This window comes from Martes martes, assembly GCF_963455335.1.
Source record: "Martes martes genome assembly, chromosome: 3".
NCBI lineage: Eukaryota > Metazoa > Chordata > Mammalia > Carnivora > Mustelidae > Martes > Martes martes.
Window position 1 is genome coordinate 178,195,186 of NC_137890.1, and position 19,297 is coordinate 178,214,482.

General features: G+C 40.7%; 1 protein-coding gene across 1 annotated transcript in view; it reads left to right on the forward strand.

Annotated features, from left to right (window-relative positions):
* Positions 1 to 19,297, forward strand: part of DYTN (dystrotelin) — a gene marked incomplete at both ends in the record, with an annotated part of 51,117 nt that overhangs the window by 11,726 nt on the left and 20,094 nt on the right. Inside the window, 3 exons of the mRNA XM_080799452.1 lie at positions 97 to 260; positions 4,569 to 4,680; positions 6,151 to 6,299. Of these exons, the coding sequence (XP_080655578.1) occupies positions 97 to 260; positions 4,569 to 4,680; positions 6,151 to 6,299 (425 nt within the window). The remainder of the gene's footprint in view (positions 1 to 96; positions 261 to 4,568; positions 4,681 to 6,150; positions 6,300 to 19,297) is intronic.

The window sequence follows — 19,297 nt, forward strand, 5'->3', positions numbered from 1 at the left end:
AAACAGCCAGAAAAGAAGATAAAACTACATTTTCCTCTGCACTAGAGACCAAAGTCATGCCTGGCAACATATTTGAGTGAGCCGTTGTTTTTTCAGGTGTTGAGCCCAACAATCAAAGAAGAAAAATTCCTGTCTTGGTTACAGTCTGAGCCTCCCATCCTCCTGTGGCTCCCAACCTGCTACCGGTTATCTGCTACAGAAATGGTCACTCACCCTGCCCGGTGTAGAATCTGCAGGAACTTTCCAATCACAGGACTGAGGTACAGTCACTCATCAATATTTCACAGACAGTCATGCTCCAAAGGGGTCTGGGGTGGGGCTGCATCTCTCCAGATGCTTCTGTGGTCCTCACACATCTGGAACTCAGTTGATATTTTGGGGTCAATAATTTTCTGCATGGGGGATATTGGTTGACAATAAATTATATTTTATCTTCTACAGCTAATAGAATATTAAATTCTTCCATTGACACATGGTCTGCTCAATAAACATTTTTATTCCTCTAAGAGAAAAATATTTTTTCTTCTGTTACAAAAAAAAAAAAAAACCACACACTTCTAAATACTTTGGAATCATGCATAAGAATTATAGTAATAATAATAGTTTATTAAGTGTTAAGTTGAGTGGTTCACATGGATCATTTCATTTAAGGACTTGCTAAAACCTCTATAAAAGGTGGTATTATTATCCCCAGTTTGCAGAGAAGCTAAATAACTTGCACCTGGTCAGCAAGTAATTGCTGGCAGCCTGAATCCCCAGGCGCTGCTTTGCAACCATGATGCCATGCTGCCTCCCAGTGTAGACAATTGGTAACAGGGTCTCAGGAACCAAAGGAAAAATCAGGTTTGCAGGGAGGGGCACAGCTTACACCAGATCCTCACTCTGCTTAGAGGAAAGGGCAGATTGGGAAGCTAGGGGAGGTCTTTCCATATCTTTGAAGACAGCAAACCCTACCTTAGGAAAAGGGTGTTGTTGGTCTCTCATAAATAAAACAGTAAGGAAGTGAAATTAAAGTCATATAGACTTGGGGAGGAAAGAAGAAAACGGGCAGGTGAAGACCAGGCACAGGGATGCCATTGCCCTGGTGAATGAATGCCGGTAGGGGCTAAAGGTGTAGTAGGACTGACTCGCTGGGACAGCTGGGTTGCTAAAAACAAGTCAAAGAACGGGGTGCCCAGAAGGGGCAGGAGTGAGGACTTGGGGACTCTGTTCTTCTCATCTTATACTTTCAGATCTTAACTAACCCAGATGGTAAACATGCCCCCCATGGATATAAAATACATCTGCTGGGTCCGCTACTAAGCTGGGAGATACTAATTTTGCCGGGAAAACAAAGTGGGTTTGCAGAGATTTCTGAGGACATGGTGACATTTCACTCATGAAAACCTCTCTGCAAATAACTATCCTTTAAGCAATAAAACATAAATGGAAAGGACCTTTGGAAACCAAGCAAACTAAACCAAAGAAATCTCCACACCACAATGAAAGATAAACTCTCTTTACATTGGACCGTGGAGGAACATGAATAGGATTTATCATGTTATATGCATATTGCGATCATTTAACCAACAAACAAATACTAATTGAGCAGTTACTGCAAGCCCTGCACTGGACCAGGTACAGCATTCACTTTGCAATTATATAAAATACAACTTTTACACTGAAATATTTTTTCAAAATTATTATCTGTAACATAAAGCAGATATTATTGCTCCTATTTTTTAAAGATTTTTATTTATTTATTTGACAGACAGAGATCACAAGTAGGCAGAGAGGCAGCCAGAGAGAGACGAAGGGAAGCAGGCTCCCCGCTGAGCAGAGAGCCCAATGCGGGGCTCGATCCGAGGACCCTGGGATCATGACCTAAGCTGAAGGCAGAGGCTTCAACCCACTGAGCCACCCAGGTGCCCCTATTGCTCCTATTTTATAAAGGAGTCTCAAAGAACTTGAATGACACAGGTCATGCCAAGGCAGAGGGCAAGAAGTGCCATTTTTTAAGTTCCGGTTACCTCCCTTTCTATTGAGAATGAAATTCATTTCTTCTTAGAAATGCCTCTGTGCAAACCATCTTTCGTCCTAGACATCCAAGGCAATGTAAAGTTCTCATACATGCAGACACCTGGATGACCTGCCCAAGGCCATTAACCTCTCTGGACCTCAGTTTCTTTATAAGTAAAATAAGGAGGCCTGGGCCCATTGGAGTGCTAGGCTTCTTTTAGCTGTAACCTTCTGCGTCTATTAGAAATTGTTTGAATTTATGACAGTCCTAACCTTAAACTTGTGTTTTTGGCTCTCCCAAACTCCAGCAATAACCTCAAGGCTTTACGTTTTAGTGAGATTAATAAAGTCATTTTAGAGCAGAAGTGTTTGCAGACCTGGAGGTAACAGGAAGAAAGCAAAGGCTTAACCTTCTAAAATAAGAAAAAGTGCAAAGACCAGAGATTGGTACTAAGCCAGTGTTATATTTTAGCAGGACACATCACATTTATGCCCTATAATAACCATGTAAGTTGAGATGAGATTGGGAAAAAAAAAACCAACTTGATTTTTCTTGGTAAAGACATCAACAGACCAATCTCATTATTCATACTACACCTTTCCTTGTATACCTGTGGGTAGTTTCTGAGCATAAAGGAATTAATGCAAGGTTAGGTTCAGTGTATTGTCCTAGACGAGTCAAGGGCAGCCATGCGGTAATGCTGGATAATGCAATCAGGACTTATAAATAATCCTTATTAAAAACATTGTATTATACATTTCTTGCAAACAGCAATTGTCTTCCCAATTAAGCATGTTGAGTAATTTTCAAAGCTTTGTAAAACTTTGCAAAGCCAAGAAGGCAGAGTTTACTAGTCCCATTTTCCTTGTGCATAAACTAAGTCATTCACTTAACTTCATTCAACTAATGGTCATTGAAAAATGTGCAGTGTTAACTAGGCATCCTCTGAACATCTGAGCTGAAGTTCCCACTTCAGGGTCACTAGTAATGGTGATGTATGCATCTGCCTCAAGCCTCTGGCGCTGGTGGTCTATGCTAGTTGCTAAAATAGCTATTTCTCCATTCGGGTGATATCCCTGGGCTCAAAGCCTACTTCTACCACTGATCAAGAAGTTGTGTAACTTGGTGTCAGTTGCTTAAAATCTGATTGATTCAGTTTCTTCATCTGGAAAAAAGATAATCATAAGAACACCTTCCCTTAAAGAGCGTTCATGGTGATGACCAGTGTGTCAATACATGTATACTGCCTCCCCTTTAGTAAGTGTTCCAAAACATTACCTACTATTCTAGCCACTGGACACTATTTATTAATACCTTACTATGGAACTAGGTGTTGGGGTTCAGCAATGAACAAGGGCAGCTGATGATGGTTGATCTCACAGACCTTACATTCTCTTGCTCTGCCATCCAGCCTCAGGGGCATTCTAAGTTTTGATTCCTCTGTTCTTTAGAATAATCCAAATGTCTGAAATTCAGGTCTGATAGATGTGAGGTGCTCCAAACGCTCCTTCGTGGCTCTAGCCCCCTTCCCTTACTCTTCTTTCTCTTTGTGATTTCATCCTCATTGGTCTCCAGCCGAAAGGCGCACTTCCTCCATGAAAACTTCTCACCCACCCACAGGTGTCTCTGCCTCTCTCCTCCTACAGCATTTGCCTTCCAATGCCTCATATGTGGTGCATAATCACATATTGCTTAACTTTGCTAGTTAGTACTGAAGCTTCCCTACCTCTTTCTGCAGCAAGACATGAAATTTGAAGAGCACAGAGATGTGGTATCACCCTATTTTCCCTGAGTGTTATGAGACACCCCTCCTTCCCACCGTGTCTCAAGATACTCTCCTCCCCTGTTACCACTGGAGACTTAAGGATGCAACTGTCTGTATGGGAAGGACTGCAGTGTTGTTGTGTTAAGAAACTTGGATGCAGAGGTCTCTCCCTGGCTCTCTCCCCCACACACTGGCTAGAAGAACTAGCTCTCTCCCACCCCGTTTCTTTCCTACAGACAAACTTCTAGAAAATCGCAAATTTTATTTCAGATTCTTTGTCCACAATTTTATCTTCCCCAGTACCATGCAGGAATGCAGGTCCAGTGTTACCAGATGTTGACAATTTTCAAAAGGAGTCAAAGGTCAGAATATACTGAAAAATTTCCTGGTTTATTTTATTTTTTAACTGGGCAACTAAATTCAAAATACATGAATGCGTTATGCAGCCACAGAAAAGGTGGCCCCAGACTTAGGGGTCTATCCCAAGGTTTGTGGCACACAGTACCCTGCGTAGGCAACGTGCTTGGTATATTCACGGGGGCATGAATCAGACTCCCAGACTGTAATTTGTTGGGTGAAACTATGTTAATATAATGCCATATTATAAAAAATACCACCAAAACATCAATTCTTTGAGTAAATAAACATGTTAGAGTCATTTAACATCCCTACAAAGTTTGGGAGAAGTTTTGCACTTCCTTGATAGCGTAGATGTCTCTTGTATGTTTTGGGGGTGCTCATTCTACACCTGATCTGCTCACGGGCTGGTTGGGACATTATCCTCACTTCCACTGTTATTGGCAGATACCGCTGTCTGAAGTGTCTCAACTTTGACCTCTGCCAAACGTGCTTCTTTGCTGGGCTTCACAGAGGATCTCCGCAGAAGGTCCATCCTGTGATGGAGGTCTGCGTCCAGGTAACCTCTAACCCACTGCACACCAAAGATTTATGAACCCAGTCAGGGCCAGCTGCAGCAACTAAAGAACTTTCCCTGGAGAAAACCACAGATTCTGCTCCTTTCGTTCGCCATAATATTTAAGACTAAGGAAGTAACAAACTCCACCGAAAATATCTCTCAATATCCAAATGCTTTCTTTACATCATAGATTTTAATAGAACCTTTGGGGACATGAAAAGGCCAAACAGAGTTCAATCTCATGGGACTGGTCCCACAATATACGGCAGAAAATATCTGAGGAATAAAAGGGGAGAAACATTGGAAGTGAGTCCGGGTTCAAAGAAAAGGCTTGGTTTGGTAAAAATGAGAAAATGAGGTATCCGATTACTGCTATCTTTTGGGGAAACTTTTCTCTTTTCACATGTCTCTTCCCAAAATTCCAGTATTTTTTCTTTAGGAAAAATGAAAGGGAAAAATTACTATTTGCCTTTTGATGGAAAGAATAGAAAACTAAAACTTCGTAGTTGCCTTTTAAATGTTCTTTTAAGAAAATTCTAAATACTCAGCAAGAGAATTCAGACCTTTTGAAGAAAAAAGAGAGATAGGATGGTCAATTTTAAGCAAAGAGCATTTTCATTTTCCCGGAAAGAACACTTTCTTCTCTTCACTAAGTTCCCATTACTCAGTTTCTCCGTACAGGGGTATCACCCTCAAACAGGGCAGTAGTGAAGGATGTTGGTTAGCTATCCCTACCAAGGACAGATTTCCCTCCTTCTCTTTAACATCAATGGTCCACTAAAGTCAAGTGCTTGGAGCGTATTAAAGAGTTCCCAGTGGGCGTTGTTTTACTGAACTTGGATAACCCAGAAGCTCAGGTCCATTGGCCCAGCAGCACCCTTTTCCTAAAACGCAGGGGAGGAAAAGGGCTTATCGATGTTAGACTGACACCGTGTGGTCATTTTGTTATTACACTTCAGATTTCAAGGGCTGAAAGTCTTTTGATAAGACACCTCATTCCTTTGTTCCTTTTGGCAAAGGTTCTTAACGTGGGGTTGACGGGTGGACCTCAGATGGTCTGTGAATCCACTGAAATTTTATACAGAATTAAATGTGTGGCATTTTTCTGGAGATAAATCCACCAGTGATCATCCAGTTCTGAAGAGAATCCACACCCCAACTGTTGGCAGCCCTGGATTTAGCCCTGCTCCGTACCCCTTCTTGCTTTAGAATTCCACATTCCTGGATCGATTTCAGGAAGAGGGGTTAATTGTAAGCGAGTGGTATTTAATTTGGAAACTTACACTATGGACAAGCAGAGAAGGTAGCAAGACATTCAGGTAGTACGGGAGGAAGATGATTTTTCTGAGGACATAAAAGTGAGTGAAGTAATTCCAAAAACTTTCGTTTTGGCCATTTTGCCCAAATGAGGAAAAAAGACTTTGTGTACTCTGATAGGACTCTCCTTTTTACTGGTGGCTGTTCCGGCAGATGTCAGCAAAGGAGAATACCAAATGCCTGGTCAGGACCCTCAGAAGCAACCTGCTCCGAGGACGCAGTAGGAGAAAAGAAACTTCGAGAAGGAGGTGGCTGCTGGACCAGGTGACTCCAGGGAAGCTGGCTAATGACGCACAGGCCAGGTGAGTGTCTGTGAGTGACAGTCCTGCAGAGCGGCAGCCCAGGGGCCTGGTTTCCTAATGCTGGTCAGAAAGAAGGCAGGAGGCTGGGCTGGCTGGGGGCTGAAGATACGCTTCCCCTCCAGAAATGATCCTTAATTTTCAAACCGAACAAGAGGCAAAAAATACTTCTAAATGGCCCATTCCATCTTTTAGAATTATTCCAACTAAAACATCAAACACAGAAAACGTTTAATATTAAAGTATTTGAATGACTGCCTTATATCCCTGGGTTGGTTGGTTGTTTTTTTTTTTTAATATCTTTAGTTTCTATTGGTTTGCTTTTGAAAGCCTAACTTAGAATGAATACTTAATTTTTATTAAAAAAGGAAAGGAGGGGCGCCTGGGTGGCTCAGAGGGTTAAAGCCTCTGCCTTTGGTGCAGGTCATGATCCCAGGGTCATGGGATCGAGCCCCGCATTGGGCTCTCTGCTCGAAAGGGAGCCTGCCTCCCCCTCTCTCTGTGCCTGCCTCTCTGCCTACTTGTGATTTCTGTCTGTCAAATAAATAAATAAAATCTTTTTTTAAAGAAAAGGGGGGGGGAAGGGAAGACACTCAGAATCCTATCACTCACAGACGAATGCTAGTCACATGTTAGTATTACCAAAACAGGAATTATGCAGTAGATACAATATTACATTCTTCTTTTCTTTTCTGTATGGACAGTATTTCCCATGTCATCCATTTCCAAAATATTATTTTTAATCGCCTCACTCTCATCCTTATAAGGAAGTATCATAATATACAAGGAATCCCTTATTTCATTGAACATTTTGGTTATTTTTAGAATTTGCCCCCTGAAATTCTGCATCTTCCTATAGTTTTAATATTTTGCTAAGATAAATTTATTTATCATTGGATCAAAACTTGTGAACTTTGTTAACTCTCAAAATTCAGAACACCAAATTGTGCTCCAGAGGGTTAAGCCAAAACATACCCAACACCACTGGTATATGAGGTCACCCATTACTTACTGAAAGATTACCAGCCTAAAGATGACTTTAAAAAGTCTTTGTGATAAGGGCACTTGGCTGGCTCTGTAGGTAGAGCATACAATTCTTGATCTTGTGGATTGTGAGGTCAAGCCCCACATTGGGTGCAGAGATTACTTAAAATTAAATCTTTTTTTTTTTTACAAAAGTCTTTGTGATGTTAATTTTGGAAGTAACCACTTCTTCAAAATTTAAAATTGTAGAAAATAAAGCAAAAAGAAAATGTTTCTGTGGGCTTATGATCATCAAACTTTTGGGAGAAAACCCCCAGAAATATTAATTCACTACCATTTTATCTAGTGAGAGTAGAACAGATCAATTTAAATCAGAATGGTATTCATTTACTAATTCTTTTTGTAATTCCTAATCTTTTCTCAGACACCCATCAGCATATTTCTGTTTCAATCCCAGAGCTTATTTTTAGGGTCCTTTTGTCATTTTCCAATCTAAACATGTTTTTATAGCTCTTTAAAGGAAAAAGTATATGTTGACATTACAATTAGACTCCATTTATTATACCTATATCACATTTACTTAGCAGGTTGTTATCAATATATCTTCAAAGTTAGAGAATTTGAGTATCATCTGATATGTATCTTTAATATAGCACAAGGAATTTAAAAATAAGAACAAAGATACCAGGCACCAATTCATCTGTCTTCTTCAAGGCAGGTTTCACCTTTCCCTGGCAAAGGAACAATACAATGTGTCGATTAGTCATCTGGATTTATTGAATACTTGAGACCTTGTCTAAATTCCTACATTCTCATACTTAGAACACAAAGATCCAGACTCCTAATTTGAATTCTTTTGGCCACTGAAGCCAGACTGATGTTTTGAAAGTAAAAATATGATGGCATCCCTCATGTGCTCACCTCCCCCAAACTCCCAGCCTCAAATCCCTCCATTCTTCTCCCATTGTTTTAAAGCTAAAAACTAGAAGTCATAATGGCTTAGAAAAGTTCTGCATATTCCCCCCCAAAACCTCTCCAGTTTCATCTCCCCAGCCCCACATTGTCTATGTTCCGGTCCTCATTCCTTCCCCCTCCCCACAAGACTAAGGCAGATTCGCCCCTCTAACGACTTAAACCTTTATTTTAAGGAAGTATCCCTAGCCCACCAACCTGCATGGCTTGAGCCTCACTCCTAAAGACCTAGAGGGGGAGCGTCTGGGAGGCTCAGTTGTTTAAGCTTCCCACACTTGGTTTTGGCTCAGGTCATGATCTCAAGGTCATGGGACAGAGCCCTGAGTTAGGCTCCACACTGGGCATGGGGATTGCTTAAGATTCTCTCTCTCCCTCTCTTTTTGCCACCACCCCCCCCCTTGCACACATGAGCATGTGCGCTCTATCTCTCAAAAAAAAATAATAATAATAATAAAGACCCATAGAGGTCTTTGTTCAAATGCCATCTATCCATAAGGCCATTCGTGACTACTTAACATTTCAGCCCCTGCCCCTCTCTGGCACTCGCAATCCTTCTCGCTTGCTTTATTTTTCTGCAGAGCATTTCATCAGTACCTTACCCCCTATATATTTTACTTTTGTTTTTTGTTTGTTTGGTATAATGTAAGCTCAGGGGCGGGGGTGGAGAAATTTTTATTGTTTTCAGATATATTTCCAGAATCTATAACTAATGTCTAAATTTGACAAATGCTCAATAAATGTTTATTGAATGGCCAATGGACTGAATAATACAATGAGGGATGTGTGATGAAGGGATTGATGGGGGTAATAAAGTAGGTCATGAACTCTTTTAGAATGGAGCACGGGAAAGTGTCACAAGAGTGATTACAAAGTGTTGGGAGAAGGTAGTGAAATTCGATTGAGCTTTGTCCGCAGTCAGGTGTATAGCCTTGGGGAAGTGGCTTCATGTTTTTGTGACTCAGTGTCTTCACCTGATAGTAGAGATAACCTGTCCTACTCCCAGAGTAGCATCAGTAGAGATACGAGGAGGAAAGGAAATTCAATTGCTATGCAAAGCTAAAGGTTTTTAGAATGTCAGTGTGTTCTACTCTGCCCACCTGAGTACAACAGTGTTCCCCAAAGTAAAATTCTTATGTAATAATTTTCAGCTTCACCGAGATATTAATGAGTTCAGAAATTCTGATTAGTGTCTTATCTGGGAGAAAGGAATGTGGGACATTATTATTTAACAATGTGGTAAGAGGCAAAACACATCCTTAATATCTATTAAGTTGACACCTTAGTACTGACCATCTTCTAAGAGATTTGTGATTTTGGCAAGTGATGATACTAAATTCATTCATTGATTTGGCAAATATTCTGCAAGGTAATAAGCCTCCTTTTCATGCGGTTTCACTTACTTTACATATAATAGTTTACACTGAGAACACTTTCACTTCCAAAAAACATAACTGAAAGTTAGGTGCCAAATATCAACACTGTTATTAAATAGTTTTGGAAGTTCTTGCAAATATAATAAAAAAGAAAATTAAAACAGTGAAACAGACAAAATTACTTTCATTTGCAGCTAATATGATTTTAAGTTCCCAAGAAAGCTCAGGTAGCTCTAGTAAAAATAACTAGAATAAATAGGCTTTGAGTGGTGGGAAATAAAATGTATACACACAGATTAGTAGATCTTCATTATCATAGTAGTAGTCAGCTAGAAATTTTATTAAAATCCCCTTTACAGTACCTGTAAAAATTATTTTAAAGAGAAAGTTAGAGAAAAAAGGCTTAGCAAAAAGGATACAAAAACCACATTTTAAAAAGCCATAATATTTCAAAATACAGCAAATAAGACCTGAATGAAAGGAGAAGCATACCAAATTCCTGGAAGAGAAGACTCTGGCATAAGAATTGTACATGCTCCAAAAATTAATACAGTGGATCCTCATTATTCACAGATTCTGTATTTATGAATGCGCTTACTCATGAAAATTTATGTATAACCCTAAAATCAATACTTGTGATGTTTCCGTGGTCACCTGCAGACAGGCACAGAGTGGCAAAAAATTTGACTGTTGATGCACCCCTGAGGTCGAACTGAGAATCATTCTGTCTTCTCGTTTCAGCTCTCGTACCGTAAACACATCCTTTTCACATTTTTGTGCTTTTTTTTTTTTTAATTTTTTTATTTTAATAAACATATAATGTATTTTTATCCCCAGGGGTACAGGTCTGTGAATCGTCTGGTTTACACATTTCACAGCACTCATCATAGCCCATACCCTCCCCAATGTCCATTTCCCCACCACCCTCTCCCGTCCCCCTTCCCCCCCGCAACCCTCAGTCTGTTTCTTGAGATTGAGTCTTTTATGGTTTGTCTTCCTCCCAATCCCATCTTTTCATTTTTTCTTTTCCTACCTCCCCCCAAACCCCCCCACCTTGCATCTCCACTTCCTCATATCAAAGAGATCATATGATAGTTATATTTCTCCGATTGACTTATTTCGCTAAGCATGATACCCTCTAGTTCCATCCACGTCGTCGCAAATGGCAAGATTTCATGTCTTTTGATGGCTGCATAGTATTCCATTGTGTATATATACCACATCTTCTTTATCCATTCATCTGTTGATGGACATCTAGGCGCTTTCCACAGTTTGGCTATTGTGGACATTGCTGCTATAAACATTCGGGTGCATGTGCCCCTTCGGAGCACCACGTTTGTATCTTTAGGATATATACCCAGGAGTGCAATTGCTGGGTCGTAGGGTAGCTCTATTTTCAGTTTTTTGAGGAACCTCCACACTGTTTTCCAGAGTGGTTGCACCAGCTTGCATTCCCACCAACAGTGTAGGAGGGTTCCCCTCTCTCCGCATCCTCGCCAGCATCTGTCATTTCTTGACTTGTTAATTTTAGCCATTCTGACTGGTGTGAGGTGGTATCTCATTGTGGTTTTGATTTGTATTTCCCTGATGCCAAGTGATGTGGAGCATTTTTTCATGTGTCTGTTGGCCATCTGGATGTCTTCTTTGCAGAAATGTCTTTTCATGTCCTCTGCCCATTTCTTGACTGGATTATTTGTTCTTTGGGTATTGAGTTTGATAAGCTCTTTATAGATTTTGGATACGAGCCCTTTATCTGATATGTCGTTTGCAAATATCTTCTCCCATTCTGTCAGTTGTCTTTTGGTTTTGTTCACTGTTTCTTTTGCTGTGCAAAAGCTTTTGATCTTGATGAAATCCCAATAGTTCATTTTTGCCCTTGCTTCTGTTGCCTTTGGCGATGTTCCTAGGAAGAAGTTGCTGCGGTGGAGGTCAAAGAGGTTGCTGCCTGCATTGTCCTCAAGGATTTTGATAGATTCCTTTCGCACATTGAGGTCCTTCATCCACTTTGAGTCTATTTTCGTGTGTGGTGTAAGGAAATAGTCCAATTTCATTTTTCTGCATGTGGCTGTCCAATTTTCCCAGCACCATTTGTTGAAGAGGCTGTCTTTTTTCCATTGGATATTCTTTCCTGCTTTGTCAAAGATTAGTTGACCATAGAGTTGAGGGTCTATTTCTGGGCTCTCTATTCTGTTCCGTTGATCTATATGTCTGTTTTTGTGCCAGTACCATACTGTCTTGATGATGACAGCTTTGTAATAGAGCTTGAAGTCTGGAATTGTGATACCACCGACTTTGGCTTTCTTTTTCAATATTCCTTTGGCTATTCGAGGTCTTTTCTGGTTCCATATAAATTTTAGGATTATTTGTTCTATTTCTTTAAAAAAAATGGATGGGATTTTGATAGGGATTGCATTAAATGTGTAGATTGCTTTAGGTAGAATAGACATTTTCACAATATTTGTTCTTCCAATCCATGAGCATGGAATATTTTTCCATTTCTTTGTGTCTTCCTCAATTTCTTTCATGAGTACTTTATAGTTTTCTGAGTATAGATTCTTTGCCTCTTTGGTTAGATTTATTCCTAGGTATCTTATGGTTTTGGGTACGATTGTAAATGGGACCGACTCCTCAATTTCTCTTTCTTCTGTCTTGTTGTTAGTGTAAAGAAATGCGACTGATTTCTGTGCATTGACTTTATATCCTGACACTTTACTGAATTCCTGTATAAGTTCTAGCAGTTTTGGAGTGGAGCCTTTTGGGTTTTCCACATATAGTATCATATCATCTGCAAAGAGTGATAGTTTGACTTCTTCTTTGTCGATTTGGATGCCTTTAATTTCTTTTTGTTGTCTGATTGCTGAGGCTAGGACTTCTAGTACTATATTGAACAGCAGTGGTGATAACGGACATCCCTGCCGTGTTCCTGACCTTAGCGGAAAAGCTTTCAGTTTTTCTCCATTGAGAATGATATTTGCGGTGGGTTTTTCATAGATGGCTTTGATAATATTGAGGTATGTGCCTTCTATCCCTACACTTTGAAGAGTTTTAATCAGGAAGGGATGCTGCACTTTGTCAAACGCTTTTTCAGCATCTATTGAGAGTATCATATGGTTCTTACTCTTTCTTTTATTAATGTATTGTATCACATTGATGGATTTGCGGATGTTGAACCAACCTTGCAGCCCTGGAATAAATCCCACTTGGTCGTGGTGAATAATCCTTTTAACGTACTGTTGGATCCTATTGGCCAGTATTTTGGTGAGAATTTTCGCATCTGTGTTCATCAAGGATATTGGTCTGTAATTCTCTTTTTTGGTGGGATCCTTGTCTGGTTTTGGGATCAAGGTGATGCTGGCCTCATAGAATGAGTTTGGAAGTTTTCCTTCCATTTCTATTTTTTGGAACAGTTTCAGGAGAATAGGAATTAATTCTTCTTTAAATGTTTGGTAGAATTCCCCTGGGAAGCCGTCTGGTCCTGGACTTTTGTTTGTTTGGAGATTTTTGATGACTGTTTCAATCTCCTTACTGGTTATGGGTCTGTTCAGGTTATCTATTTCTTCCTGGTTCAGTTGTGGTAGTTTATACATCTCTAGAAATGTATCCATTTCTTCCAGGTTGTCAAATTTGTTGCCATAGAGTTGCTCGTAGTATGTTCTTATAATTGTTTGTATTTCTTTGGTGTTGGTTGTGATCTCTCCTCTTTCATTCATGATTTTATTTATTTGCGTCCTTTCTCTTTTCTTTTTGATAAGTCTGGCCAGGGGCTTATCAATCTTATTAATTCTTTCAAAGAACCAGCTCCTAGTTTTGTTGATTTGTTCTATTGTTTTTTTAGTTTCTATTTCATTGATTTCTGCTCTGATCTTTATGATTTCTCTTCTCCTGCTGGGTTTAGGCTTTCTTTGTTGTTCTCTCTCCAGCTCCTTTAGGTGTAGGGTTAGGTTGTGTATTTGAGACCTTTCTTGTTTCTTGAGAAAGGCTTGCACTGCTATATATTTTCCTCTCAGGACTGCCTTTGTTGTGTCCCACAGATTTTGAACTGTTGTGTTTTCATTATCATTTGTTTCCATGAATTTTTTCAATTCTTCTTTAATTTCCTGGTTGACCCATTCATTTTTTAGAAGGATGCTGTTTAGTCTCCATGTATTTGCGTTCTTTCCAAATTTCCTCTTGTGATTGAGTTCGAGCTTCAGAGCATTGTGGTCTGAAAATATGCAGGGAATGATCTCGATCTTTTGGTACCGATTGAGACCTGATTTATGACCCAGGATGTGGTCTATTCTGGAGAATGTTCCATGTGCACTAGAGAAGAATGTATATTCTGTTGCTTTGGGATGGAATGTTCTGAATAGATCTGTGATGTCCATCTGGTCCAGTGTGTCATTTAAGGCCTTTATTTCCTTGTTGATCTTTTGCTTAGATGATCTGTCCATTTCAGTGAGGGGAGTGTTAAAGTCCCCTGCTATTATTGTATTACTGTCGATGTATTTCTTTGATTTTGTTACTAATTGGTTTATATAGTTGGCTGCTCCCATGTTAGGGGCATAGATATTTAAGATTGTTAGATCTTCTTGTTGGACAGACCCTTTGAGTATGATATAGTGTCCTTCCTCATCTCTTATTATAGTCTTTGGCTTAAAATCTAATTGATCTGATATAAGGATCGCCACCCCAGCTTTCTTCTGATGTCCATTAGCATGGTACATTGTTTTCCACCCCCTCACTTTAAATCTGGAGGTGTCTTCGGGTCTAAAATGAGTTTCTTGTAGGCAGCATATTGATGGGTTTTGTTTTTTTATCCATTCTGATACCCTGTGTCTTTTGATTGGGGCATTTAGCCCGTTAACATTCAGGGTAACTATTGAGAGATATGAATTTAGTGCCATTGTATTGCCTGTAAGGTGATTGTTACTGTATATTGTTTCTGTTTCTTTCTGATCTACTACTTTTAGGGTCTCTCTTTGCTTAGAGGACCCCTTTCAATATTTCCTGTAGAGCTGGTTTGGTGTTTGCAAATTCTTTCAGCTTTTGTTTGTCCTGGAAGCTCTTTATCTCTCCTTCTATTTTCAATGATAGCCTAGCCGGATATAGTATTCTTGGCTGCATGTTTTTCTCGTTTAGTGCTCTGAATATATCATGCCAGTTCTTTCTGGCCTGCCAGGTCTCTGTGGATAGGTCCGCTGCCAATCTAATGTTTTTACCCTTGTATGTTACAGACTTCTTTTCCCGGGCTGCTTTCAGGATTTTCTCTTTGTCGCTAAGACTTGTAAATTTTACTATCAGGTGACGAGGTGTGGACCTATTTTTATTGATTTTGAGGGGCGTTCTTAGCATCTCCTGGATTTTGATGTTTGTTCCCTTTGCCATATTAGGGAAATTCTCTCCAATAATTGTCTCCAATATACCTTCTGCTCCCCTCTCTCTTTCTTCTTCTTCTGGAATCCCAATTATTCTAATGTTGTGTCGTCTTATGGTGTCACTTATCTCTCGAATCCTCTCCTCGTGTTCCAGTAGTTGTTTGTCTCTCTTTTGCTCAGCTTCTTTATTCTCTGTCATTTGGTCTTCTATGTCACTAATTCTTTCTTCTGCCTCATTTATCCTGGCAGTGAGAGCTTCCATTTTTGATTGCACCTCATGAATAGCTTTTTTGATTTCAACTTGGTTAGATTTTAGTTCTTTTATTTCTCCAGAAAGGGCTTTTATCTCTCCGGAGAGGGTTTCTCTAATATCTTCTATGCCTTTTTCGAGCCCGGCTAGAACCTTGAGAATTGTCATTCTGAACTCTAGATCTGTCATGCTACCTATGTCTGTATTGATTAGGTCTCCAGCCTTCGGTACGGCCTCTTGTTCTTTTTTTTGAGGTGAGTTTTTCCGCCTTGTCATTTTGTCCAGGTAGGATTTGCTTTCTCCTGCTGTGGAATTCCGCTGTTCTTGGTGACTGAAGTTGGTTTTGGATCGGTTTCTTGTTGATCTTCTGGGGGAGGGGCCTGTTGTAGTGATTTTCAAGTGTCCTTGCCGCAGGCGGAATTGCACCGCCCTTGCCAGGGGCCGGGCTAAGTAATCCGCTCGGGTTCGCTTTCGGGAGCTTTTGTTCCCTGAGCGCTTTCCGTAGAGTTCCGGAGGACGGGAATGAAGATGGCGGCCTCCCAATCTCTCGGCTCGGAGGAGCCAAGAGCTTGGGGTTCCGCTCCTCTGTGCGCTCTCAGAGCAAAGCGCCCAATAGCCCCGCCTCCCTGGCTTGCGGTCGCGCCTCGAGGAAAGCAGTCAATTGTTGGAGCTGGAGAAAAGCGCCGGGTCGCTTTTGTCTCCGTGGCCTCCGGCCGCGCTCCGAGCCCACCCAGCCTGCGACCGGCACAAGGTAACCCTGGGCTTAGAGCTCACTCCTCGGCTTTGTCGCTATAGCCGGCTTCCCCGCTCTAATAACTGCGAGCTCTGCAGCACTCAGACACCCCCAGTCCTTCTGTGACCCCGCGGGTCCTAGGGTTATGCTGACCCCGCCTGGGTTTCCCCCCAGTTTAGCCTCTGGAGCGATGTCTCCCAGTGGAGCCGACTTTTAAAAGTCCTGATTTTGTGCTCCGTTGCTCCGCCGCTTGCCGGGTGCCGGCCCCTCCCCCCGGGGTCTATCTTCCCGTCGCTTTGGATTCACTTCTCCGCAGGTCCTACCTTTCAGAAAGTGATCGATTTTCTGTTTCTGGGATTGTTGCTCTTCTTCTCTTCGATTTCCCGTTGGATTTGTAGGTGTTCACAATGGTTAGATAAGCTATCTAGCTGATCTCCTGCTACCCGATGTCGTCCCAGCCTGCTACTTCTCCGCCATCTTGACTCGTCCCATTTTTGTGCTTTTTAATGGTGATTTCACTATGGCCAATTGCCCCCAAACACCGTGCTGAAATGTTGTCTGCTCTTCCTAAGCACAGGAAGGTTATGAAGCGCCTTCAGAAGAAAATATGTGTGTGAAATAACCTCCATTCAAGCATGAGTCATAGTGCTGTTGACCGTAAGTTCCATGCGAATGACTTGACAGTATGTATTAAATAAGGTGTCCATATACAAGACACGCATAAAACAAAGTTATATGTTGCTTGGATGACAAAAATAATCTGACCATAGACTAGCAAGAACCTAACCTTTGATTTCCCCTTGGAGCAATGGGTCAATTTTCCCTAATCCATTGTTAACAGTGACTGTGTAGAGTATAATGGCCATCAGTAATGAGAATCAACTGTATTTAAACTAAGTGCATTTCCAAATAGAATCACCATGTTTTTTAAATAAGAAAAAATTATTTTGAGGACATTTTTGGAATAATAAATTAAACAAGAATATTTAAGATTATGAAATTGAAGACTAGTGGGAAGGGATGCTCTTCAACAGATATTAAAATTTACTATAGACAACAAAGACCAAGTAGTATTACATAAAAAAAGAATGGGGGGCACTTGGGTGGCTCAACGGGTTAAGCATATGACTTTTGATTACAGTTCAGTTCATGATCTTGGGGTCATGGGATCGAGCCCTCTATCTGCTCTGGGCTGAGCATGGATCCTGCTTGATATTCTCTCTCTCTCCCTCTCTCTCTTTGTCCCTCCCTGCTTGCTCTCTCTCTCTAAAAAAAAAAAAAAAATGGAATAGACATATAGATCTGAGGACAAGAATGCAAAATTTAATGATTGGTATAAGCCTAAATGGGAACCCAACATATGATAAATGTGGTGTTTTCATTCACCAAAAAAAAAAAAAAAAAAAAAAAAAAAAGATGCATAATTGGCCATCCATCTGGGAGTGTGCTTGGCAGGTCCAAAGAACAGCAAGGAAGCCAGCGTGGCAGAGTGCAAGAAAGAGGAGATGCTGAGAATAGTCTAGAGGGAAGGCAGGGTGGAGGCAAGAGTAGAAGCAAGGTCACGTAACTTTCTAAATGTTCTTCTAGTGTTTCAGTTTTTAATGTTGAGTCTGAATTTCAATCCATTTGGAATTTATTTCAGCGAGGGTCTGGCTTTGCTTTCTTTCAGATGCATAGCCAATTATGCTAACTTTTCCCAAGTTAATTAAAATGCCAACTTTGTCACATCAGATTTCCTTATATACTTGGATCAATTAAGATAACTTATATTCTCATCCTCAGATCTATGGGTCAATTCTTGTATCTACACTAATCTGTATGGTCATGGTGGTGTTATAGTAAGTAGAAGGAGAAAGCAGCTATCATCTGAAACGGGGAGACTGTAGGTGGAGCAGGTTTGGGAGGAATGATCAGAAGTTCAGTTTGGGGGACACCTGGGTGACTCAGTGGGTTAAAGCCTCTGCCTTCGGCGTGGGTAATGATTCCAGGGTCCTGGGATCGAGCCCCGTGTTGGGCTCTCTGCTCGCCAGGGAACCTGCTTCCTCCTCTCTCTCTGCCTGCCTCTCTGCCTACTTGTAATCTCTGTCTGTCAAATAAATAAATAAAATCTTAAAAAAAATAAAAAATAAAGAAGTTCAGTTTGGGATATATTAAGATTGAGATAATCTCAGACATCACATGGAAATGTTGAATAGGCTGTTCCCCACTCATGGCTGGAATTTGGGGGAAAGTCTCCCAGAGGTACAAATTTGGGAGTTGTTGACATGATGGCTCTTCAACTGTGAGATTGTATGAGATCACCAAGGAGAGTGTAGACAGGAAAGAGGAGGGTAGAGGATTGAGCCCTACAACAGTCCACACTACAAAGTTGGAGAGCAGAAGACGAGCCATTAGGGGAGACAAGAAAGATGAAAGATCTGGGAGAAAACCAAGAAAATGAGGAATCATGGAAGGCAGGTAAATAAAGTGTTTTAAGGAGGAGGGCGTGGTCTACTCTGTCAACTGCTGTGCTAGGGCAAGTAAGAATTGGCCTTTGGACTTTGCAATGAGGGAATCATTGATGACCTCAAAAAGAGCAGGGTAGGACGGTGGTAGTAGAAAAAAATCAGACTAGAGATGGTTTAAGAGAGAATGGGAGCTGAGGAATTGAAGATACCGAATACAATTCTTTCCAGGATTTGTTACAGTGGAGGGAACAAAGAGATAGTGTAGGTGGTAGGGTACCTGACATGAAGAGAATGTTTTGTTATGATGGGAAAAGTAACAGCATGTTTGAATACTGAAGGGGATGATCCTATAGGAATGAAAGTACCACTAAATAGTAAATAAGGACACACATGACAGCACTGGAGGGGTGGGGCAATAAACCAGAAAGAACCAAAGAGTCCACCGGTAGAAAAATGGTGGAACACCCATGATACATGCAGACAACAGAATATAATGAATCCACTTAAATGAACAAATTTAAGTACCTATCTATGACACTAGAGAGCATTCATCATCCTCCATTAACAAAAAGAGTTAAGTGGCAGAACAGTGTGCATGAAATGTCATTTTTGTTCCAAAAATAAATTCAGTATATATATTTGATGTTTGTACGAGTACAGAAAACGGTATGGAACAACTCAAAGGAATCAAAATGATCTCACGTAGGGTAGAAAGAAAATGTGTCACTCAAAGATATGTGACAAAGAAGTCCAGGGTTATCCCCAAATACTCCACTGCTTAACTGCATAATTAAGTGGACCACACAATAATCACTTCTCTCCCTGTGTTCTGTAGAAATAAAATCACATCATGTCAATAACAATCGTATGTTCATCTGTTCATTA